This window comes from Trachypithecus francoisi, unplaced genomic scaffold (assembly GCF_009764315.1).
Source record: "Trachypithecus francoisi isolate TF-2019V2 unplaced genomic scaffold, Tfra_2.0 Lachesis_group0, whole genome shotgun sequence".
In the NCBI taxonomy this organism is placed as follows: domain Eukaryota; kingdom Metazoa; phylum Chordata; class Mammalia; order Primates; family Cercopithecidae; genus Trachypithecus; species Trachypithecus francoisi.
In genome coordinates this window covers 192,147,725-192,170,449 of record NW_022681453.1, presented here as the reverse complement: position 1 = coordinate 192,170,449, position 22,725 = coordinate 192,147,725, and the positions used below count along the sequence as shown (strand labels likewise).

Below are 22,725 nucleotides of genomic sequence, written 5' to 3'. Positions count from 1 at the left end.
AGCAGCATACATCTCTCTCTCTCTTGTTAATCCCAGTCTCTGAGATCTGCTTAAATGGAATATTCCCTGTGAAAGATGGTTCTGCTGGTAGTTTCTGGGACTGGAAGGCTGAGAACCACTCTCAGGACTAATAGGCCCCTAGGCGGTGACATTGCCCTCTGGCGCTTGCTCCAGTGGACACCTCACCTGCATTTCCACCCACTTGTGTCTTCATACTTCTACATTCGTTAAGTGCTTACTTGGTGTCAGGCCCTAAGTTCAAGTACTGAGGGTAAACTCTGGAAGACAAGCCTTGATTCGATCTCATGAAACCTCTAGAGCAGGACCTTTTCTAGGCCGTGGGATCCTCCCTAAATATCCATGAAGATGTTTGTGTGTAAGTGTGTATTTCTTTGAGGAGAGAGTCTACAGATACTGAGAAGGTTCTGTTAGTTGAGATGGTTTAAAACATTGCTCCGAGGAGCAGAATTTGGCTTCTTGAGCATAGAAGCTCTGCAGGAGACAAGGCCTGGACACTTGGACCAAAGTTTAAGCCCTTAAAGATGCAAAGGATCTGGATGCCCATGGACAGAGGAAGAAGAATGTGTGGGTAGGGAAGTGATAAAGAAAGGGACAGTGTGCCAATCCATAATGCACATAGCCTGCCATGAACTTGACTATTTGTGTAATATTCTTTTGACATTTTCCCAATAGTCCTTTTTTTTTTTTTTTTTTCCTAACTGATCCCTTTCTGTGGGAGGTAAGAATGGATGGAGTGCAGGGTAGCAAGGACAGTTCCCTCCAGCATACCCAGGGACATAGAAGGTACTCCATAAATGTAGGAAGGGAATTGCTATGGGATGATAGTAACAGCACTGTGCTGATTTTTGCAATTTTAAACCCAATATCTGTTAATAGTCCCTGCAATGCAATTCACTTCAACTTAGTACAATTCAGTGGCACATGCCTGCCATTTGGTGGACATGTAACAAACATTTGTTAAATTGAATGGAAATAAAAGAATAGAGAAGAGCATAGGAGTAGAAATGGCCAGCCCACATCATCTTCCACGTGCTGCAGAGGTCTAGACTGGAGGCCCAGTTTTGAGTTAGTTATGAGCTTTGTGGCTTGGGAAACTAATTTAATATTTTTCAACTAAATGGGAGAATATGTATCATATGCTTAGTGAAAGGCTATTAAGTGCCCAATAAATGTTAGCTGCTAGCACTGTTATCAATAATCTGTTGTTAATAATCACTATTATTACTATTAAGGATATTATAGTAACTTTGAACTTTGGTTTTCTTAATGGAGAATTAAGATAATTTCTGTTTACTTTATCTTGACAGTAATCACAAAGACACGTTGGAAACTATAGACAGCCCTCACTGCATAGCCCATAAAAGAAAGCGTGGTAATGAGGTTTTTGTTGTAGAACAGAGTAACTCAGGCATATTACATGGGGCTCAACTGACTGGCAATATAAGGACACTTTTAAATATAATATTTTAAAAAGATGAAAAAATGGCTGGGTCGGAAGGTAGAAGTTGATCTGTGCCAAAGTGTTGAAACAGGAAAAGCACATGGGAAAGAACGGTAGCTGGACTCAAGACAAGTAAGGCAATGAAGACTGGGACACTGCTCTGCGTGGGACTAAGAGAACATTGCTGCCAGTGTGATGAGGGGACAGAGCCATTCCAGGCTTGGCATCTGGACAGCAATCGCTTGAGCTTGGAGCAGAAGAGTATTCATGTCAGAATCTACATTCTACTTTGCAAAATTAGTTAAGAGATCATTTCTGAGTTAATGAGAACATTTTATCGGTTATGCCAAATTTGGACAATGCCTAAGAAAGCCAGTCAGCACCTGTATGTGTTGCTAATAATAGAAAGGAACCTAATGTTTACACACAAAAGCAACCTTCAGCCAAGCATCACAGAACCTTTCCTGGCAATGTAATCTTTATCAGGTGAGATAGAGAAGTTGATAGAAGTTTTATGTTCCAGCTCTCTTGTTATCCTAAGAGACAATTCTAGCAAGAGCAGAACTGTTGACACTAGGAATTCTTGTACTTAACTGCCAATAAACTGAGGGATAGAATTTCAGGTCTATTTCAGGGACACGTGATCAAGCAATAGCAGCAACAGCCGTAGGAAACGCTTACACAGGACAACAACCCTGTCCCGTGGGTAGTATTACTATCCCATTTTATGGAAGACAAACAGGGATACAGAGGTTAGACAATGTACTGAAAAATCACACGCCCAGTAAGTGGCAGAGCTAGTCTCTGAACCCAAAGAGTCTTGGTCCAGAGAATGTGCTTTTAACCAGGACACTCTACCACCTCTCAATTGTAGCCATCATAACCAGTATAAAGTATACCCATGACTTTGTGGGATAAAGCTGTGGGACTAAGACCATAAACTTCAGGGGCCGTTTTCTATTCTATCTCAGAATTTCCTTGGAAGGAAGGCGTCTGTCTAGAGTATACATTTATTAGAGGTGAGACTCTTGTATGTATCCTCTGGGGTCTAATAATATCCTCTCATGATGCATCAGTGCTCAGTAGAATGAGTTGAAGTAAACCAAATAGTCCCTCTGGTGTTTTTCCCCTTGACATAAAATTTTGTTACTGAATGAGGAAAGAACGTGGGAAGGCACAACTCTACCCCGAACTCCCAAGGGCAGCCTAGCCTTTGCTTGTTAATCCTCTTATGGCCAAATACTTTCACCCAATCCTGACTCAGATCTCAAGGCCTGGTTCTTTTCTCTCCCTCTCCTGTGTCTGCTGATGCCAGCCAAGGGAATCTCTTGGTACTGCCGTCGGCTAGCCGGCTGACAGACCTGGGTTGGAGTCTTAGCAGTGGGACATTCTAGCTGTGTGGCCTCGGGCAGGTCATCCCATTCCGCCACTCTAAGCTGAGTCTCACCATGTATGAAATGAGGATAATTATCTCACTTGGTGGAAAACACAGGGATGCTTGGGAGACTTAAATAAGACGACACATCTAAACACCTGGCACGGTGCTTGGCACAGGGTAGCAAGGTGCTCAAAGGCTTGAAACTGGTGTTCTAGTTAGACGGGGACTTCCCTGCTTCCTGGAGTCACGTCTTACATTTCTTTGTCGAGATTCCCTCTCCACTCTCTCCATCCCTCACCCTGCTCTCTCCTCACCCTCCTCAGCTCCTTCACTTCCGCCTCCATTTCCATCACTAAAATCAGTATTTGCTCATTTATTGCTTATTGTGCTTAACCAGTATTTGGGATCTTTCTGATTCTGTCCCAGGAGATATTTGGCTATCGGACTCAAGGCTGCCGGAAAAGTCTCTGCCTTGCTGGATCCATCTTCTCATTTGGAATCCTCCCCTTGGTGTTTTACTGGAGACCAGCGTGGCATGTATGGGCACATTGTGTCCCATGTTCCTTGCAAGAAGCAGACACTGTGTTGCTGAGGACAACAGTAAGTGTGTACCTGGTTATGTAGCTGGTATCCCCCTTTTGTTTCTGAACAATGTGTTTTGAGATGACTGGAGAGAGATGTGCACAAGACAGGAAGCAGGTGGAGGCTCCAGTCTTAGGTTTCTTATGTTTCAAGACAGCCTTGCATCTAGCAGGAATTCAGTAATTTGTGTATGGTCAATAGCAAAGACATGGAACAAACCTAAATGCCCATCAATGATAGACTGGATGAATAAAATGTGGTATATGTACACCATGGAATCCTCTGCAGCCATAATGAAGAACAAAATCGTGTCCTCTTCAGGACATGGATGGAGCTGAAACCATTATCCTTAGCAAACTAACATAGAGAAATACCGTCTCTACTAAAAGTACAAAATTGCCGGGCGTGTTAGCACATGCCTGTAATCCCAGCCACTCAGGAGGCTGAGGCAGGAGAATCTCTTGAACCTGGGAGGTGGAGGTTACAGTGAGCTGAGATTGTGCCATTGCACTCCAGCCTGGCCAACATGAGCGAAAGTCTGTCTCAAAAAAAAGAAAAGAAAAGAAAAGAAGTACTTGTTCTGTGTTCTAGCTTAGCTGATATGTGAGCCGTGATACAGGTGATGGTTGAGGCATCTTCCCACAAGTTCAGGTTCAACTATAATTTTACTAGAGATTCTTGGAGAATAAGCTTTAAGACTTTAAAGAAGCAAGAGATTATTGTGGAATAAGAGCAAGTGGTATTGGTGATGTTGAGCTGGAGCTGTGCTTTGCTGATGCCTCGTGTCATCCTTCCTGAAGACTCATAGGATGTGCACAAAAGAAGAGTGCCTGGCACCCCACATAAGACTTCTTCATTTGATGGGGGAGGAAACGGGGCTAGAGAGGTGACACGATTTCCCCTAGCCCACGTGTGAGTGAGGGGCCTCACTAGGACTAAGTCCCAAGAGTCCTGGCTCCTAGTCAAGGGCTTTTCCACTGAACTGTATTTAGACCAGGGTTCCCACACTTCAGTTGGCATCCGAATAATCTAGAGAGACTATCAGAACAGCTTGCTGGGTCCTAGTCCCAGAGACTCTAGTTCATTAGATTTGGATTGAGACCCAAGAATTTGCATTTTGACAGATTCTCAAGTGATGCTAATGATTCTGGTAAGGGGCCATATTTAGAGAAAAACTGCTGTAACTAGTTTTCACTTCCATTTGGGAGCTCACTTGTTCACTTGGTCCTTGGGAGAGAAATAGAGACCTAGACATTTGATTGATGGCTCAGATGGTGTATATTTATCATCTGAAAGAGAAGAATCCAGATTGAGTGAAGTGTTATGAGTGGCCCTCCCATACATAGCCTGAGTGCCTTTCTGGGGCAGGGGTAAAATTTGCTTTCTGGGGCTCAGAGCAGGGGCATGAGTATCTATGGAAGACTCCATGTGGGCCCTTTTATAAATCAAACCCTCCAAGGGAACTTAAGAATCTATCAGATTATTATTTTCTGGCATGAACATAGTTTAACTGTACGCTACAAGTACATCTGTGTGCCCTCACCTCGTTCTCAGAGGGTAATGCTTTTGCTGCAGTAGAAACAGAACCATGTTCTGCCTTTCAGGGTCCATCAGCAAACTCTTCAGATCTGAGATGGTCTGCTCAGCTGAGCTGTGCTCTCTGAGTTGCTGGCAGAGTTATGGCACAGACAAGAATAAGAGGAAATGGGCAAGGAAATGGAAAAGGAAGGGAGGAAAATAGGTAAGAGGAAAATGAAGAGGAAGGAAAGAGAAAAAAATTCACTAAGAGTGAATAAAAAAAGAGTGTCACTACATGAGGAGATGATGTGTTTTGGGATTTGGAGTCAAACGTTTTGATTTCTTGTCCTAGTACTTTAGGTTTGTTACGTAACTTTTCAGGACCTCAATTTCACCACTTGTAAAATGGGGCTAGTGTGAGAATGAAGGGCTGTTGTCTATGTAAAAGGCATTTGCAAACTAAAATGCATGATCAGAGACCGTTTTGATTGTGTGTCTGTGTGTCATTGCTCAAGCCACTCCAAAAGTGTTGTATACAGAAGAGCTTGCTATGCACAAGGGGCACCCGTGTCTAACGGTCTTGCTTATCTGGATAATGTGCCTTTTCCTCATTAGCCAGGAGCCTGGCATTCCCTTCTGGGACAACGGACATGAGGGAAGGTTTTCTGTGACTGGGAATCTCCACCTCTCATCCATACTCAGCCAGATGATCTCTCCTAGTTGCATGTAGCCAGCTTTGCAAGTGGACACATACTGGAAAGACTCAAAAAAGCTTTGGTGCCCCTGGGAGCTGCATTCCATCATCCTGCCTCTTTTCTTTGCATCTTTGACAGTCTATCAAGCCCCTGTCGAATTTCACTGCCCCTCCACAGCTAATCAGAGCAGTCTAAGCCAGCTTCAGTCTTGCCTTTTTCATCTTGATTTCAACTTTAATTTTTAATTACCTGCTCTTGTGTGTCATTTTAAATGGATCTGCTATGCCAGAGACTCTCCAAATAAATGAGGTTCTAAATTAGTCTTTATGTAATTAGACAAGAACTCAATTATTTGAAACATTCTTACTATCTGAGACTTAGATAAAAATAAGCTTTGGGCACCAATAGTTTAAAAGTTTGCTGCTAAGTTATTTGCATTAAAATGACACTTTAAAAAGATTTTATTTGAATTATATTACAATAGCTGGACTGTAACGATTTTCCATTAAGGAGGACTGGATGACTCCTACCTGAAAATGTGTTGCGTATCTGTTCTTCATGTTATTAAAAAATCAGTACTTGCTATTTATCATCAATCTCACGCTGGTAAGATTACAGATCATTATCACAGATACTGATTAGGTAGTCATTTCTTGACATTAAAAAAAAAAGAAAAAAAGACTGTGACTGAAAGTCTTCAGTACACAGTTTATTTTCAGTTCTTCTTTTATTAAGGACTCCAAGAGATTTTTTCTGAAAGATAAGAGTAATTAGGTTTTATTTTATAATTTAAAAAGTGGCATTCTGTTCATTGTTCATCTACTTCTGAATTTTAACCAATATCAGTAGCAATGCCACATTTCTATGCAAATGACATGATTTCTATTCGTTGTTTTGAATTCAGATGCTCCTGATGATTTTCATAGCTTCCATCTTTATTGTCATTACAAACACATTTTTCCCTTCATTGTCATTGTCGGTTACATGTTGTCAAAGACCCGTGATGTGCAGAGGAGAACTTTGTGATGATTAGCAAATTGGCCTGACTCAAGGCACTTCCGTTTGATGTTTTAATGGGGAGCATTTTCGCTTCAGTTTCAATTAAAGATGTCAGGGCTAGGAGCGTTAGTTCACAAACTTAGAAACTCCGCAAATTAGTCACGCAAATGTCATCTTAAAGTTGGCCAGCATACCAGTATTCTTGTCAGGTGGCAGCATCTGTGTGCACGGAGTCCCTTACCTCCTCTCCTCCCAACTCCTCCTCTACAACTTGGTCTCTCAGCCCATGCTTCCCACACCAGGACCACTTTCTACTGGAACAAGACACAGTTTTGTGCCAGCTTATAAAGTGTCTTCTGATAATTCCTTCTCCCCTCCATTCATGCATGCATTTATTCACTTATGTTTTCATTGAGTTAGTATTTATTACATACCAACCATGTATCAGACAGTGGCACAGGCACTGGGAACGTAACAGTGAACAAAACAAATGGAAATCCTTGTCCTTACAGAGTGATTTGCTAGTGAGGAGTCAACACACACACCTGCTTTCTCTTTCTCAAGTAAATGTAAAAAGTAGGTGTTGTTTCTACTTACTAAAATCTCCTCAGTCCTCAGCTGTATCACCTTCTCTGTTAAGTCTTTGTTGATTCATTCTTTGCCCCAGTTCAGAAGGGAAGGACTGAATCACCTGTCCTGCATTAGCTCTGGGTTTTCATTTGTGACCGCTGTAGTGCTTTTTACCTTATATTAAAATACTATTCACTTGACAGTTTATGAAGCAGTATGTCATTGATTATTTAATTCTCATAACAACCCTGGAAAATGGGCATTATCATCTCCATTTTACAGATGAGGATACAGACAGACCAAATGACTTTACAACCCCGTAAATATCAAAGCCAGGCTTTCCGTCCTTCTCTCTCTCTTTCTTTCCTACATTTGAGGAGCACACATTGCATGCCAGCCAACAGTGCTGGCTCATGGGCAAGTGTGTGAGTGCGTGTGATTAATAAAACCAGGGTTCTTGACCTCATGGAGTTAGTCAGATCACTACACAAATAAATGTAAAAATCCACCTCTTAAAAGTACTCCTTAGGAAAGGTTCATGGTTATGGTAGGATTATATAATAGAGATTTGTCTAAGTCAAAACAGTCAGGGAAGGCTTTCTGAGCACCAAAGGATAAGAGTTAAAAGGTGACAGTGGCTGCTGGGGGCAGGCACATGGAGAGTGACACAGGTAGAGGGAATATGGGGGCAAAGAACTGAAACCTAAGTCTTTCTCTTAAGTCCTGAGTCTTTTCTTTTCTCACTATGCTGCTTTCCTTTTTATAGCTTTTGATCCTTTAAAATTATAAGCTTTCTATTCCTGGAACTTCTCAGCCTTTTTTTTTTCCCCTGGACACTCTAGATTATAAGCTTTTTGAAGACAGTGATTGTGGTTTACATTTCATTCCCCATGGCACCTAGCACATGGCCACAGCAGGGCTTAATTAATTTATACGTTGAATTAAGTTGAATCTATAATAAATAGTCTCACTGTTCCTTCCAGAATTTTATCTCAAGGGTACTAACGTGGAATGTCACAGTTGAGGAAAATAATATAGCATTATGTTTCTTTCACGTACACATTCCCACTTCCGAATCCCGCTCTCCTACCCACTCCCCTACCCGGCCCCATTTCAGTCTGGTTCTTCATTAGACATCTTGCCAGAAATCTCTGAGATTCTGTGAGCTGACCTCTGAGAAATGACTCAATGTTAAGATAAATCGTTCTGAGGCTATTATCCTTTATAATACAGGGCCATTTATATTATGATTTAACAATTTGCTAAGTCTTTACATGTAGTTGTCTCATTTGGTCCTTGCCAGTAGAGATTATTTTTCTCCCATTTTACAGATGGAGGCATAGAGAAATTAAACAAAATACTCAGGGTCCCATAGCTGTCAGATGAGAGCTGAACTAGAGTTGGAACCAGAGATCTACTTACTCTCTGTCCAGTAAGCAGATTCTACAGAGACAGCACTGTGAAGTGAGTTAAGAATAAACTCTAGACTCTGAGTACCTGGATTTGATTACCAGCACTGCTCCTGACCTTGGGCAGTGTATTTGCCTGCTAGGCTTCTATAGCAGAAGACCACACATTGGGTTTTGCTGGAACAAGAGAAATTTATTGTTGCATAGTTCTGGGAGCCAGAAGTCCAAGATCTAGGGCCAGCAGAGTTGGTTTCTGGTGAGGCCTCTCTTCCCGGCTTGAAGAAGGCTGTCTTCTCACTGTGTCTTCATGGGGTCTCTTCTCTGTGCTCTTGCACTCCTGGTGTCTCTTCATCTCATATGGACATTAGTCCTATTGGATTAGTGTGTACCCTTATAGCCTCATTCAACATTAATTACCTTCTTAAAGGCTTCATCTCCAAATATATTGGGAGTGAGGGCTTCAACACATGAATTTTGAGGAGACACAACTCAATTCATAACAGACAGGTTATTTAACCTCTTTTTGCCTCCATTTTCTTTCTGTTAACGGGGGCTAGTAATAATACCTGTCTCCTTGTGAGGACTAAGCATGTGATATGTGTAAAGTTCTGAAATAAAGACTGCTTGGCATGCAGGCATTCCATGGGCATTAGTCAACTTTTTACTACACACTATATCTCCAGAAGTTTCAGTTAATGAACCAGCTAATCTACTGCTCCATTTCCCCTCAGAAAACAACTACAAAAATGAGCGAGCCCCAAATCCTGGTCTCTCCAAAAAATGTATACTGAGTTTTCTAGATTTCCTTGTTTTATACACAGACATAAACATAGGCTTTGCTTTGTTAATAACCTCATTGTGTTGTCCCTCCCTCCTCTTTTTTTTTGGACAACATATACTGAGGTAATAATTATTGTGAGAATTTCTCCAAAACTTAGAACTTTATGTATCTTATAACTAAATCCTATATTCTAGCCAATGTCATCTTTTTTCCAAGCTAAAAATCATTGGGAATATGAGGTCAGGATGTTAAGAGCATCAGTGAGTCTGGCCGAGAGAGGGAAAGAGAAAGAAAAAAAAATGAAAGATATAAAAATGAAAGAATTATACCAAAGTTATGGGTCTATAAAGGCAGTGCAGTGTTTTAGAATAGCCTGAGAAATTTATTATTACATTATCCATAATCCTCTAGGTATTTCACCTTAGCTAGAGTTTAGCGTTTTAGCATTGCAATGTATCCATCTCCAGGAGAAAATTACTCATTTTCTAATGTCTCATTGGAACTTTGAAATGGGTTCTTCTTAAGGCAAGCTCAGAACTATATTTTTTTGTGTGGTGAACTGCACAAGAGAAGTCACAGCATTGGCCTGAACTTGAAATGACCATTATATTGCTTTTAAATTTCAAGGGATGAGGTTCTTATGGTAAAAGGATAGAATTAGGTAAGCAAGATGTGTTAGTCTGTTCTCACGCTGCTAATAAAGACATACCCGAGACTGGGTAATTTATAAAAGAAAGAGGTTTGACTCACAGGTCAACATGGCTGGGGAGGCCTCAGGAAACTTACAATCATGGTGGAAGGGGAAGCAAACACATCCTTCTTCACATGCCAGCAGCAAGGAGAAGTGCCAAGCAAAAAGGGGAAAGCCCTTTATAAAACCATCAGATCCTGCGATAACTCACTCACTATCATGAGAACAGCATGAGTGTAACTGCCCCCATGATTAAATTACCTCCCACTGGGTCCCTCTCATGACATGTGGGGATTATGGGAAATATAATTCAAGATGAGATTTGGATGGGGACACAGCCAAACCATATCACGAGATAACTTGCTTCATTCAAATCTAAAAGTTTATCTGGCATTTCCAGGGTCAGAAAGTACAAAGCCATAGGAAATAAAAAATGTCCAGGTTTCTTCCTCTGTTTTTCAGTCCAGGTCAAACACTGATCCTTTTTATACATTCGACTTTTGAAATGCACTCTTGAGTTCTTGTAAAACCTATTTTTTTAGAGTTCAAGGACTGATCTGGTTAATATTTTTGATAAAGAGGAGGTAAAGCCTTCTTAATGAGACCTGAGGTATAAAAAGTCCAGTTTTGCTAGGCAAGCACTTTGGATTGTTTGCATTATAAGCCAATTATTTAAAATGGTAGCTCCTCTGGTACATTTAGGTATTTTACAAATCATTACCTGCTTTGAAGAGAGCTGGGAAACAGACTAAAGTAGAAGAAGCCATTTCCAGGTAAAGATGCTGCTTTTCCACAAAGGAAAAATTGAGAGACTTTTAGAGTTTCCTCAAAGGGAGAATAAGTTCCTACTTACAGAAAGATCTCAGAAACAACATGCTATGAAAAATGAGGCACAGAACCATACCATCTGTTGCCTCCCTGCTATGGGCCAAACCTTGGATCAGACACATTATGTATTATTTCATTTGATCCTTCAAACATCCATGAAATTTGGTATTATCTCCATTTCTAAATAAAGAAAATTAGCTTCACACAGTTGTAAGACAGTTTAGAGCTGGGATTTGAGTTCAGGCCTCAAGCCTGTGCTCTTTCCATATTTGACAACCCCAAAATGAAAAAAGAGAAGTCAGTGATTTTGCTTGAAGTGACCACTTCACATTGGTGTACTTTCCTTCCATGTCTTTGCTTTTCTTCCCTTAAAAAGCTGGGTGATTTGAGAGAGTCCTCAACAGGGTAATATACAAGAGAGAAGTCAGTGTCACTCCCCTACTCTAAGCAAAAGAGTCATCTAGCTGCCCTATCTTGTATTTTTTCTATATAATTCTACTTTGTATCATACAGAATTATGAGTTATTGGGGTTAGGAGTAAATGGGGATGACAGGAAATGAACTTAAAGGCAAATATATCCAAGTACCTTTGATTTGGTAATATTATGAATTATAAGAAGATGTAGGTATATAGATGAATGTCAGTTTTTAATACACACCTAGACTAAGGCATACGGTTGGTGCACTGGATTAATATGGCCTTTGAGAACTTGAACACTTTGCTTTTCCCCTTTGAGGCACTACAGTCTGGAGGTCTGTCTGTTGTCACACAGGGCCAGAGGGTGACAGCTTGATTTCAGGAATTAGATTCTATGCTGTCAGGACAGCACATTGTGAGAAACTAGATACTATTTGTCACTTGGTACAGAATTCAAGGTGATTTTTACATGCAAGCCATAGACACCATGGGACCACTTGTTGGAATAAAGAGAAGGGGCCAGGATTTGGAATGGAAAGATCTGGACTCAGGTCTCAGTTTTATTCCTACTACCAATTTCAGACTGGCTTGAGCAATTCTTAGCCTTGCTGATGATCAGTTTTCTCATCTGCAAAATGGAGATAATTATCATACCGACATTAGAGACTTGTAAGCCTAAAATAAGATAACATAACAAAATTTCTACAAACTGCTATGTAATCATATGAAAATTAGTTGTTAATGTTATTTTAATTCACCAGAGATGATTAATAGTTGCTGTCTTCCTAATTGTCCTCACTTAGTGGCCAGAGGTCTCTGATCTTGATGGCTCTTTTATAGTTTGTGTTCCTGTTTACCTACAAATTATACATTTTCTTACCAAATTTGTCATTGAAACTATGTTCTTTAGAAGTCCCAGTTCAGGCTCTACATAAAAATGGCAGTCCCATCAAATTATATTTTGTAGCAAAAATGTGGAATAAAGTGGAAGGTTGGAGGGGACTCGAGGAGGCAAGCAAGAGTGGGGATGTGACTGTTAAGTCCCTGCTCTAATACTTACCAAGTACGTCTTTCTTCCCGTGCCAACGAAATGGGAGCATAATTAACTGCAGCAATTCCATAGGGGTTTTGACATTAAATGAAATAATACGTATGTGGCATTATGTGCTTAGAACACAGTAAGTGTGAAATAAATATTAACTATTATTAGAAATGGGAAATTCTTATTTAAAAACTGCTTTGATGAAATCAAAAGCAAAGCTATATAATGCTGAACTATATCAAGGTTTGTTCAAGAGAGTTGGTTGCCTACTCTACCATACCTAGACCATGTCTATCAGATCACTGCCTTAGTCATTGAAGATTTAACTCCGTTCCACCATTCTTAGGCTCATCATTCTTAACTCCATACAATTGGATTTGAATTGACTTAGTCACCTTTTTTTTTTAAATCCATAGGATAACAGCCAATTTCACTGGCTTTTAAAATTGATTAATTAATTAACATTCCAATTTCTATTAAGGTTTTGTTGGCTTCCTTCCCTTCTTCATGTCTCTCTCTCTCTCTCTCTCTCTCTCTTTCTCTCTCTCTCACACACACACACACACACACACGCATGCACACAGAATCTGTGCAAAGCCTGGCTGAAGTACAGACATGTGTCATACACAATTCTCACCCACAGTCCAAGAGAAGTGGTAAGGTGGATAGGCAAAGGGTAAAATGTGTTGGGAATCTCGAGAACACTGATGACTTAGAGGAGAGATCACCCAGAGAAATTAGGGAGGTTTTCAGGACGTGAACTCTGACCTGGACCCTGAAGGATGGTAGACTCCAGCCATGTAAAGACTTAAGGAGAAGAGAGAAGAATATCTACTACAGGCAAGGAGGCAGCAGGAGCAAGGCATACAGATGGTCTCCTCTTAGGAGGACCAATATAAGAGATTAGCTACAATGACTGTATCTTCCCCTCCCTGCCTTTTGCAGAGTCAGCCAGGGCACTCTTCATAGCAAAAGTGGGTGTGGTGGTGGAGACAATTCCCAGCTCTGACCTACATTTCCCAAGCATCACATTGTTCCCACATTTGACTTTTTCTTTTATACTTCTTAAATCCTGAGGTTTATCAGTCATCTGGATGGGTTTTATGTCTAGTATTTACCCGTTCAGATAATAACCACTGTCAAATCAGTCTCTAAGGGACCATTGTGGTATCTGTTTCTCAATCCTGTGCTTCTCCCTCTAATTTTACTCTGTGATGAAGTAATCAGTGAACTGCAAAGGGAAGCAATTTTAATTAGGGTCATGCAATAAGGTGCCTTCTTTAACCCCACCTGTGCTAACATCTTGACAATTACCTTGGGCAGGTTCAGTACATAGATTCAGTCTTTTTCATCCATTCTTCAGACTCTTACTGAGTAGGTCTCAGTGCTTCACATGAATGGGGATAAGGAACAATAAAACATGGTCCCTACATTCCAGGTAGTCTAGAAGAACTAAGAGAATACAGGCAAAAAGTGATTAAGACCACAAGAGAGGGACACTTAACATTTTTTTGGAGTTAACGAAGTGACAGATTTTGGTTTTTTTTTCCCCCTGGTGGAAGGGTGTTAATGAGGCTGTTCTGTAGGAGGTGGAATTTGAGTTAAGCCTCAAAAGATGGGGATGGTCATCAGGCCATGGGCTGAAAGGTGATGCAGTGAACTAGTTCTTACCTGCGAATGAGCCTCCTGACTCTCAAGCTTTGTGATGCGTCAGTGCCTCATCTTCATATCCAGATTCCTCAATCAGTGATGACAGGTCTTTTTCCCTCAAGGTTCTATATCCATCATCTTTCAGAGGCAAACCATTCTGTCAAGAACGTTCACGAACTCCAAACACTTACAGAATGATATTAAAATGGTGTTTTTCAGGTTGAATTTTAGCCTGCTGACCTCTGTTAACTTCAGGGGGGTTTTGATGTCTGTCTCCTCAGGATGAATTCCAAATTTACTCTTGGAAAAAGGTCATATGGATCTACCTGTCAGCATTAAACAGCGCATTTGCTCTCACTCCTGACCACCCTCTCATTACAGATGAGGAGTATATCATAAATAGAGCCATAAGAAAGCCAGACCTAAAGGTAAGTAAACGTATGGCTACTGCTGATGTCAGAGAGATTTCATCTTTTTTCCCCTCAAGTGTAAAGTTAAATGCAGCTCCTCCGTGGTGCCAATCCTCATTTGATAGTGTATATTTAAAACGTGAACTTTGGAGCCAGACAGTTCACATCTCAGCTTCATCCTTCTAAATAGTGCGACCATTGATCTTAACTCTGCTGAGCCTGTTTTCTCATCTACAAAATGATGATAATAATGTCTATTTCTAATATTGATTGATCAAATTCAATCAATTTAGAAATACAAAGATTAAAGTAGTTCCAGGTATATAGCAGATGCTCAATACATACTTGTTCTATTTCCTTTTCCTTTCTTAGAGGTAGGATCTCACTATGTTGCAGTGGCTATTCACAGGCACATGATTATAATACACTGCAGCCTCAAACTCCTGGGCTCAAGTGATCCTCCTGCCTCAGCCTCCCTAGTAGCTGGGATTACAGGCATGTACTGCCCAGCCCAGTTCTTACATATTAGCTCTTGTTTTTTTTTTTTTTTTTTTTTTTGAGACGGAGTCTCGCTCTGTCTCCCGGGCTGGAGTGCAGTGGCCGGATCTCAGCTCACTGCAAGCTCCGCCTCCCGGGTTCACGCCATTCTCCTGCCTCAGCCTCCCGAGTAGCTGGGACTACAGGCGCCCGCCACTTCGCCCGGCTAGATTTTTTTTGTATTTTTTTTTTAGTAGAGACGGGGTTTCACCGTGTTAGCCAGGATGGTCTCGATCTCCTGACCTCGTGATCCACCCGTCTCGGCCTCCCAAAGTGCTGGGATTACAGGCTTGAGCCACATATTAGCTCTTAATAGTATTGTGTCCTATATTACAATCTATGTAACAGGGTTAATCTTATATTAAAGGTAATCACCCAGGGATATCCCAGGAGGTTTGCTTATGCCTGCAAATATGACCTTATTTGAATTCTTGTCATTCAAATGTATTTGGGTTGCTCCCTCTTCACCCTATTAAATTAGTTCGGCTTGGATTATGACTAGTTAACATTCATATTAAAAACATTTTGTAAGACAGAATGTTTTCTCTTACATTTATGTATGGGTAGTCAGCTGTTTAAATTAGTTTTATGAGCTCAAGTTCAGTTATTTAAAATAATAAAAGTAAATTATGAGCAATTTTCCTATTGTCAATTGTTATCACCCAGTTGTCTTTGTTTTTGAAATGGAGTTTCATTCTTGTTGCCCAGGCTGGAGTGCAATGGCACTGTCGTGGCTCATTGCAACGTCTACCTTCCGAGTTCAAGCAATTCTCCAGCCTCAGCCTCCCAAGTAGCTGGGATTACAGACACCTGCCACCATACCCAGCTAATTTTTGTGTTTTTAGTAGAGATGGAGTTTCACCGTGTTGACCAGGCTGGTCTTGAACTCCTGACCTCAGGTGATCCACCAACCTCAGCCTCCCAAAGTGCTGGGATTACAGGGGTGAGCCACTGTGCTCCACTTGCTCAGTTGTCTTAGCTGCCCAAATAAACAAAAACAAAGGAGGTCAAGTACCTCCAAATACTAGTTGCCCTAATCTGTTAGATGTCCATTCACCTGGAGAAATAAGCTTCCCAGACAGCCTATGTTCTCATAGTTTCATTGCTCTGAAATTCTAGCATCTTTAGTAGCATCAAATAAATAAGTGAACAGATAAATGAAGAAATGGCCAAGTCAACACACAGAATTGCAGGAGGGGCAGGGGTCTTGAAATGAAAGTTGTGATAGGTGTACCGCCTTCATTTACCAGCTATGACATAGGCAGTTTGGTTAGTTACTGCCTCTCTGGTCTTGAGTTTCTTATTTATAAAATAAAAGTAATACCCCTTCTTTGCCTTTCTCAGGGCTATTATGAACATACAATGAATGAGACAACGGGTATTAAGGTCATTTGTGAACTTCAGTGAACTATGCTAGTAACAAAACTTTCATTACAGTCAGAGGAGCTGTCATGGGCTCAGCCTTGATGACAATAACAGCATTACCAAGAGGGTAACATTTAGGGGCATTTAAAGGAGGGGTCCCCAACCCCCGGGCCACCGATCGGTGCCCTGTCCGTGGACTGTTAGGAACCAGGCTGCACAGCAGGAGGTGAGCTGCCAGCAAGCTGGCGAGCACTACCGCCTGAGTTCTGCCTCCTGTCAGGTCAGCAGCAGCATGAGATTCTCACAGGAGTGAAATCCTTAATATTGTGAACTGCTCATGTGAGGGATTTAGGTTACAGTGCTCCTCATGAGAATCTAATGATTGCCTGATGATCTGAAACCATCACCTCATCCCCAACATTCGTGAAAAAGTTGTGTTCCACAAAACCGGTCCCTGGTGCCAAAAAGGTTGGAGATCACTGGTTTAAAGGAAGTCTGAAGATTACGGCAAATCTTTGACATACTGATTTCTTTTCCTTTAGATATATACCTACTACTGGGATTAAGGGATCATATGATGGTTTATTTTTAATTTTATAAGGAGCCTGTATACTGTTTTTCATAATGACTGTACTAATTTATATTCCCACTGTGTACAAGAGTTTCTTCTCTTTATATCCTCGCTAGCATTTGTCATTTTTTTTGTCTTTTTGATAATAGCATTTTAACTAGAGTGAGGTGATAGCTCACTATGTCAGGTTTGGAAACACAGGCTAAGAGGAGAAGCTAAGGACCATCTTGCAGGGTTGCAGGCAAAGCTAACACCCAGTGCTTAACCTGTTAAACAAGTTGCTCTTATAACATGTTCTAACAAGAAATTATAAGCAGAAAACCCGGGGAGAGGAAATCTTCCTGATTCCTGAGCAGAAAGATGAAATTCACCCCGCAGCAGATATTCGATTTCCTAATTGCTGTTTCCTGGTCTGAATTTCCAGGAAATGGGCAAATAAACCTCATCTCTTGCAAATATTGTGCTTAACATCCTCTTACCAGCTTCCAGAGACTCTGAGCGTGCTAGGGGAAGCGGATAAACTCCAGGCAGAGATGTTTTCTCCTGGGGGAATCTCAAATGTGCTCAAAAGGTCTAGGATGGAGCCATTCTTCTCATTCTGTGAGGAATGGCTTCAGAAATTGTCAGAACATAATGGAATTTTCTATTCTCTGGCCTGAGGTAAAACTTACCAGTAGCTTCTTTATTTCTCGTTATTGCTGCCTTCATCTACAGATGTTTCATGTCTATTATGTTTTATACATTTTTCAACCTCAGTGTGTGGTTTCTGCCTCTTGATAAGAGGTTCTCAAACTGATCAGGAGCCTCACATTGGAACCACGATTTGGCCTTCAAAATTTTTCTAACACAGATTTTTGCATTTATATAATTAATAAGTAGGCAGCCATCACTTTACACAGCTTTAATCCTGAAGTCAATGAATTTTCAGATTTTCCTTTGGGACTAGCTTTAATATGATATCCTTTGGGAGACTGAACTTTGGAGCCAGATGGGCTAGAGTTCGAATTCCTGGCAAGTTACTTAAAGAAAATGAACTTCAGGTGCAAAGTGAAGAGGAAAATAATATCTGCCCTACCACAGGATGATGGAAAAGACTAAACATAACATGTGAAAAGTCCTAACATGCCTCCCAAATAGTAGCTGTTATTACAATCCTGCTGTATTTGCAAAATTGCAAAGAATACTGAAGAGAAAAGCAAATTGTGAGGCAAGATGCTTGAGATTCCAACGTGTCATGATGGCTAACACGCCCTAGAGCCTGTCATTTACAAATATTTCCTTTGCAGATTGTGAAATCTGCAAATTAGAGACAGATTGTGTGTCATTCCTACTGGCAATTCACTCTAAATTGGAAATAAGGTATACTTTTTAAATGCAGTATGTTGCAACCAACCTTGCTGAAATAAATCCATTCTGTAAAATTAAAAAAAAAAACAGCATTTTACATGCTATTTGGTAAGTTTCAATGCCTGTGTGTGTGTGTGTGTGTGTGAGCGCACACGTGCACATGTGTACATGTACATACACCTATGGCATAGAGTTAACATTCATTTTTGGTAACCTAGACCTTGGAGCTAAGGGATTTAAACTGCATTTCTGGTTGATGTGGTTTTGCAAAGCTTTCACTCATTTATTTAATAAAAAATGTATTGAGCACTTATTTTGTGCCAGCTATATGGTCTTTCCAGTTTTAAAATGTATCTAATGGTTATAATGACAATAATATTCTTGAGCATAGAATATCTAGAGAGAAGCTGAGGTAGAACATAGACATAATCTGTCCAATTGCCTAAATGTATTCATGGGGAAACTGAAGCAAAGAAAAATTTAGTTGAAGTTCTCAAATAGCGATTTAGCAGGGTAGCTACAAAAGGAAGCTCTAGACGTTGTTCCTCAACTTTGGCTGCACATTAAAATTACCTGAGGAAAATTAAAAATATTTATGCCCAGAATGCACTGCAAACAAAACAGAATCCTTGAGGGTGGGGCCCAGACGGCAGTCTTTTTCTTTCTTTCTTCTTTTTTTTTTTTTTTGAGACGGAGTCTCGCTCTGTCGCCCAAGCTGGAGTGCAGTGGCCGGATCTCAGCTCACTGCAAGCTCCGCCTCCCGGGTTCACACTATTCTCCCGCCTCAGCCTCCCGAGTAGCTGGGACTACAGGCACCCGCCACCTCGCCCAGCTAGTTTTTTGTATTTTTTAGTAGAGACGGGGTTTCACCGTGTTAGCCAGGATGGTCTCGATCTCCTGACCTCGTGATCCGCCCGTCTCGCCCTCCCAAAGTGCTGAGATTACAGACTTGAGCCACCGCGCCCGGCCCGACAAGCAGCCTTTTTCAAAGCTCCCCAGATGATTCCAATGAGCAACCTGAGAGTATAATAACCATTACTCTATGACAATACGTCAGTCTCACTGTTTCTCTTTGTGTTTAGTTAGGTCACCAGTTCATGGAAATTCACATTCACATATGAACTTGCTTAAAGAATCAGAAGCAAGAACACACAATTGTCATAAGCATCAACCCTTCCCTTTTCTCCCACTGCCAACAGTCTCAGACCCTCACTTCCTTATTTTTTTTGTAATAACCTCCTCTTTGTTCTTTAGTATTTGCTGCCAGCCTAATCTTTTTCAGTATCTTTTATTTTCTTTCATTCTTTTTTTTCTTTTTTTTACTGGTTTAATGTGGCTACCAGGATTTTGAAATTTTGTTTTTAATTGACATAGAATAATTGTACATATTTATGGGGTATAGTGTGATGTTTTGATACATGTATACATTATGTGTAAATCAAATTAGGATATTTGCATATCTGTCACCTCATAGGTTTATCACTTCTTTGTGGTGATAATATTCAAAATCCTGTCTTCTAGTTATTTTGGAATATACAGTACAATATTGCTAAACATAGTCACCCTGCTCTGCAAAAGAACAACAAAATTTATTCCTTCTATCTAACTGTAACTTTGTACTGTTGACCAACCTTCCTCCATCCCATTGTCTATGCTATTCCCCCCAGCCTCTGATACCCAATATTCTACTCTCTACTTCTACAACATCAGCTGTTTTAGATTTCACAAATGAGTCAGATCCTGCAGTATTTGCCTTATTGTGTCTTGCTTATTTCATTTAACGTCTCTTCAGGGTTCACCCATGTTGTCAAAACTGACAGAATCTCCTTCTTTTTAAGGCCAAATAACATTCCACAAAGAAAATGTATATGTATAGTTTATCCATTCATCCATTGATAGAGCCTTAGGTTAATTCCATATCTTGGTTATTGTGAATATTACTGCAATAAACATGAGAGTGCAGATATTTCTTTGACATACTGATTTCTTTTCCTTTAGATATATACCTACTATTGGGATTAAGGGATCATATGATGGTTTATTTTTAATTTTATAAGGAGCCTGTATACTGTTTTTCATAATGACTGTACTAATTTATATTCCCACTGTGTACAAGAGTTTCTTCTCTTTATATCCTCACTAGCATTTGTCATTTTTTTTGTCTTTTTGATAATAGCATTTTAACTAGAGTGAGGTGATAGCTCACTGTGGTTTTCACGTGCATTTCCCTGATGACCAGTGATATTAAGCATGTTTTCATTTATCTGTGAGCCATTTGTGTGTCTTCTTTTGAAAAATGTCTGTTTAGGTCTTTTGCCCATTTTCTATCAAATAGTTGTTTTGTTGGTACTGAGTTTTTTGAGTTCCTTATATATTCTGGATATTAACCCCTTGTCAGATATACAGTTTGCAAATATTTTCTTCCATTCTGTAGGTTGTCTTTTCACTTGGTTAGTTATTTCCTTTGCTGTATAGAAGCTTTTGGCTTGATGTAATTTCAATTGTCTATTTTTGTTTTTGGGTAGCTTGCACTTTTGGAGTCTTATCCAAAAAATCCTTGCCCAGACCAATGCCATGTCAGACCTTATGTTTTTCTTTTAGTAGTTTTATAATTTCCCATCTTACATTTAAGTCTTTAATCTATTTCAAGTTGAGTTTTGTGTATGGTAAGATATAGGGGTCTAGCTTCATTCTTCTGCATGTGGATTGCCAGGTTTCTCAGTTTGATTTATATATATATATATTTTTTTTTTTTTTCTTTTTTTTGAGACAGAGTCTTGCCCTGTCTCCCAGGCTGGAGTGCAGTGGCAGGGTCTCGGCTCACTGCAACCTCAGCCTCCCAGGTCCAAGTGATTCTCCTGCCTCAGCCTCCTGATAGCTGGGATTACAGGCACCCACCACCATGCCCAGCTAACTTTTGTACTTTTAGTAGAGATGGGGTTTTGCCATATTGGCCAGGTTGGTCTCAAATTCTTGACCTCAAGTGATCCACCTGTCTCAGCCTCCCAAAGTGCTGGGATTACAGGCATGAGCCACCATGCCTGGCCTATCTCAGCATTATTTATTAAGGAGACTATCCTTTATTCATTGTGTGTTCTTGGCACCTTTGTTGAAAACTAGGTGGCTGCAAGTGTGTGAATTCATTTCTGTTTTCTCTACGCAGTTCCATTGGTCTATATGTCTATTTCTCTGCTAGCACCATGCTGTTTTAGTTATTATCGCTTTGTAGTGAAATTTGAAGTCAGATAATGTGATGCCTTTGGCTTTGCTCTTTTCGCTCTGTTTGCTTTGGGTATCCAGGGTCTTTTGTGGTTTCACACCAATTTTAGGATTGTTTTTTCTATTCCTGTGAAGAATATCACTGGTATTTTGAAAGGTATTTAATTGAATCTGTATATTGCTTTTGACAGTATGGGCATTTTTAACAAGATTAGTTCTTTCAATCCATGAGAATGGAATATCTTTTCAATTATTTTTGTCTTCTTCAATGTCTTGCAATAATGTTTTGTAGATTTCAGTGTAGAGATTTTTCAAGACCTTGGTTAAATTTATTCCTACGTATTTTATTATTTTTTGTAGCCGTTTTTATTATTTTTTTATTTTTATTTTTGCCAATGGGATAGTTTTATTTATAGCCATTTTATTATTTTTTTACCAATGGGATAGTTTCTTGATTTCTTTTTCAGATAGTTTGCTATTAGTTATAGAAATGCTACTGATTTTTATACATTGATTTTGTATTCTGTAACTCTACTGAATTTGTTTATTAGTTTTTTTTGTGCATGTGGAGTCTTTAGGATATTCTATATATGATATCATGTCATCTGCAAAAAGGGGCAACTTAAGTTCTTTTCCAATTTTGATGTCTTTTGCTTCTTTCTCTTGCCTAATTGCTCTGGCTAGGACTTCCTGTAATATGTTGAATAAAAGTGATGAAAACAGGCATTCTTGTCTTGTTCTAGATCTTACAGGAAAAACGTTCAATATTTTCTAATTTTGTATAATATTAGCTGTTGATTTGCATGGCTTTTATTGTGTTGAGATGCATTCCTTCTATATCTATTTTGTTGAGTTTTTATCATGAAAGGATGTTGAATTTTGTCAGATGCTTTTCTGTATTTGTTCAAATGATCATATGGTGTTTGTGTTTCATTCTGTTAATGTGATATTTTATGTTTATTCATTTGTGTATGTTGAATCATCCTTGTATCCTGGGATGAATTCCACTTGATCATGCTAAATGATCTTTTTAATGTGCTGTTAACTTTAATTTTGTTGACAACTTTTGCTTCTAGGTTTGTCAGGAATATTGACATATGGTTTTCTTTTTTGTTGTGCTCTTCTCTAGTTTTGTTATCAGGGTGATGCATAGATGAATTTGGAAATATTTTCCCCTCTTCAATTTTTTGGAATAGTTTGAGTAGAATTGGTATTCTTCTTTAAATGTTTAGTAGAATTCAGCAGTGAAGCCA

At 39.9% G+C, this 22,725-nt stretch overlaps 1 protein-coding gene across 1 annotated transcript in view; it reads left to right on the top strand.

Moving 5' to 3' along the window:
• The window catches only part of ATP13A4 (ATPase 13A4), a 153,299-nt gene that overhangs the window by 32,179 nt on the left and 98,395 nt on the right, over positions 1-22,725 (top strand). Inside the window, exons 3-4 of the mRNA XM_033213065.1 lie at positions 3,267-3,440; positions 14,305-14,451. Of these exons, the coding sequence (XP_033068956.1) occupies positions 3,267-3,440; positions 14,305-14,451 (321 nt within the window). The remainder of the gene's footprint in view (positions 1-3,266; positions 3,441-14,304; positions 14,452-22,725) is intronic.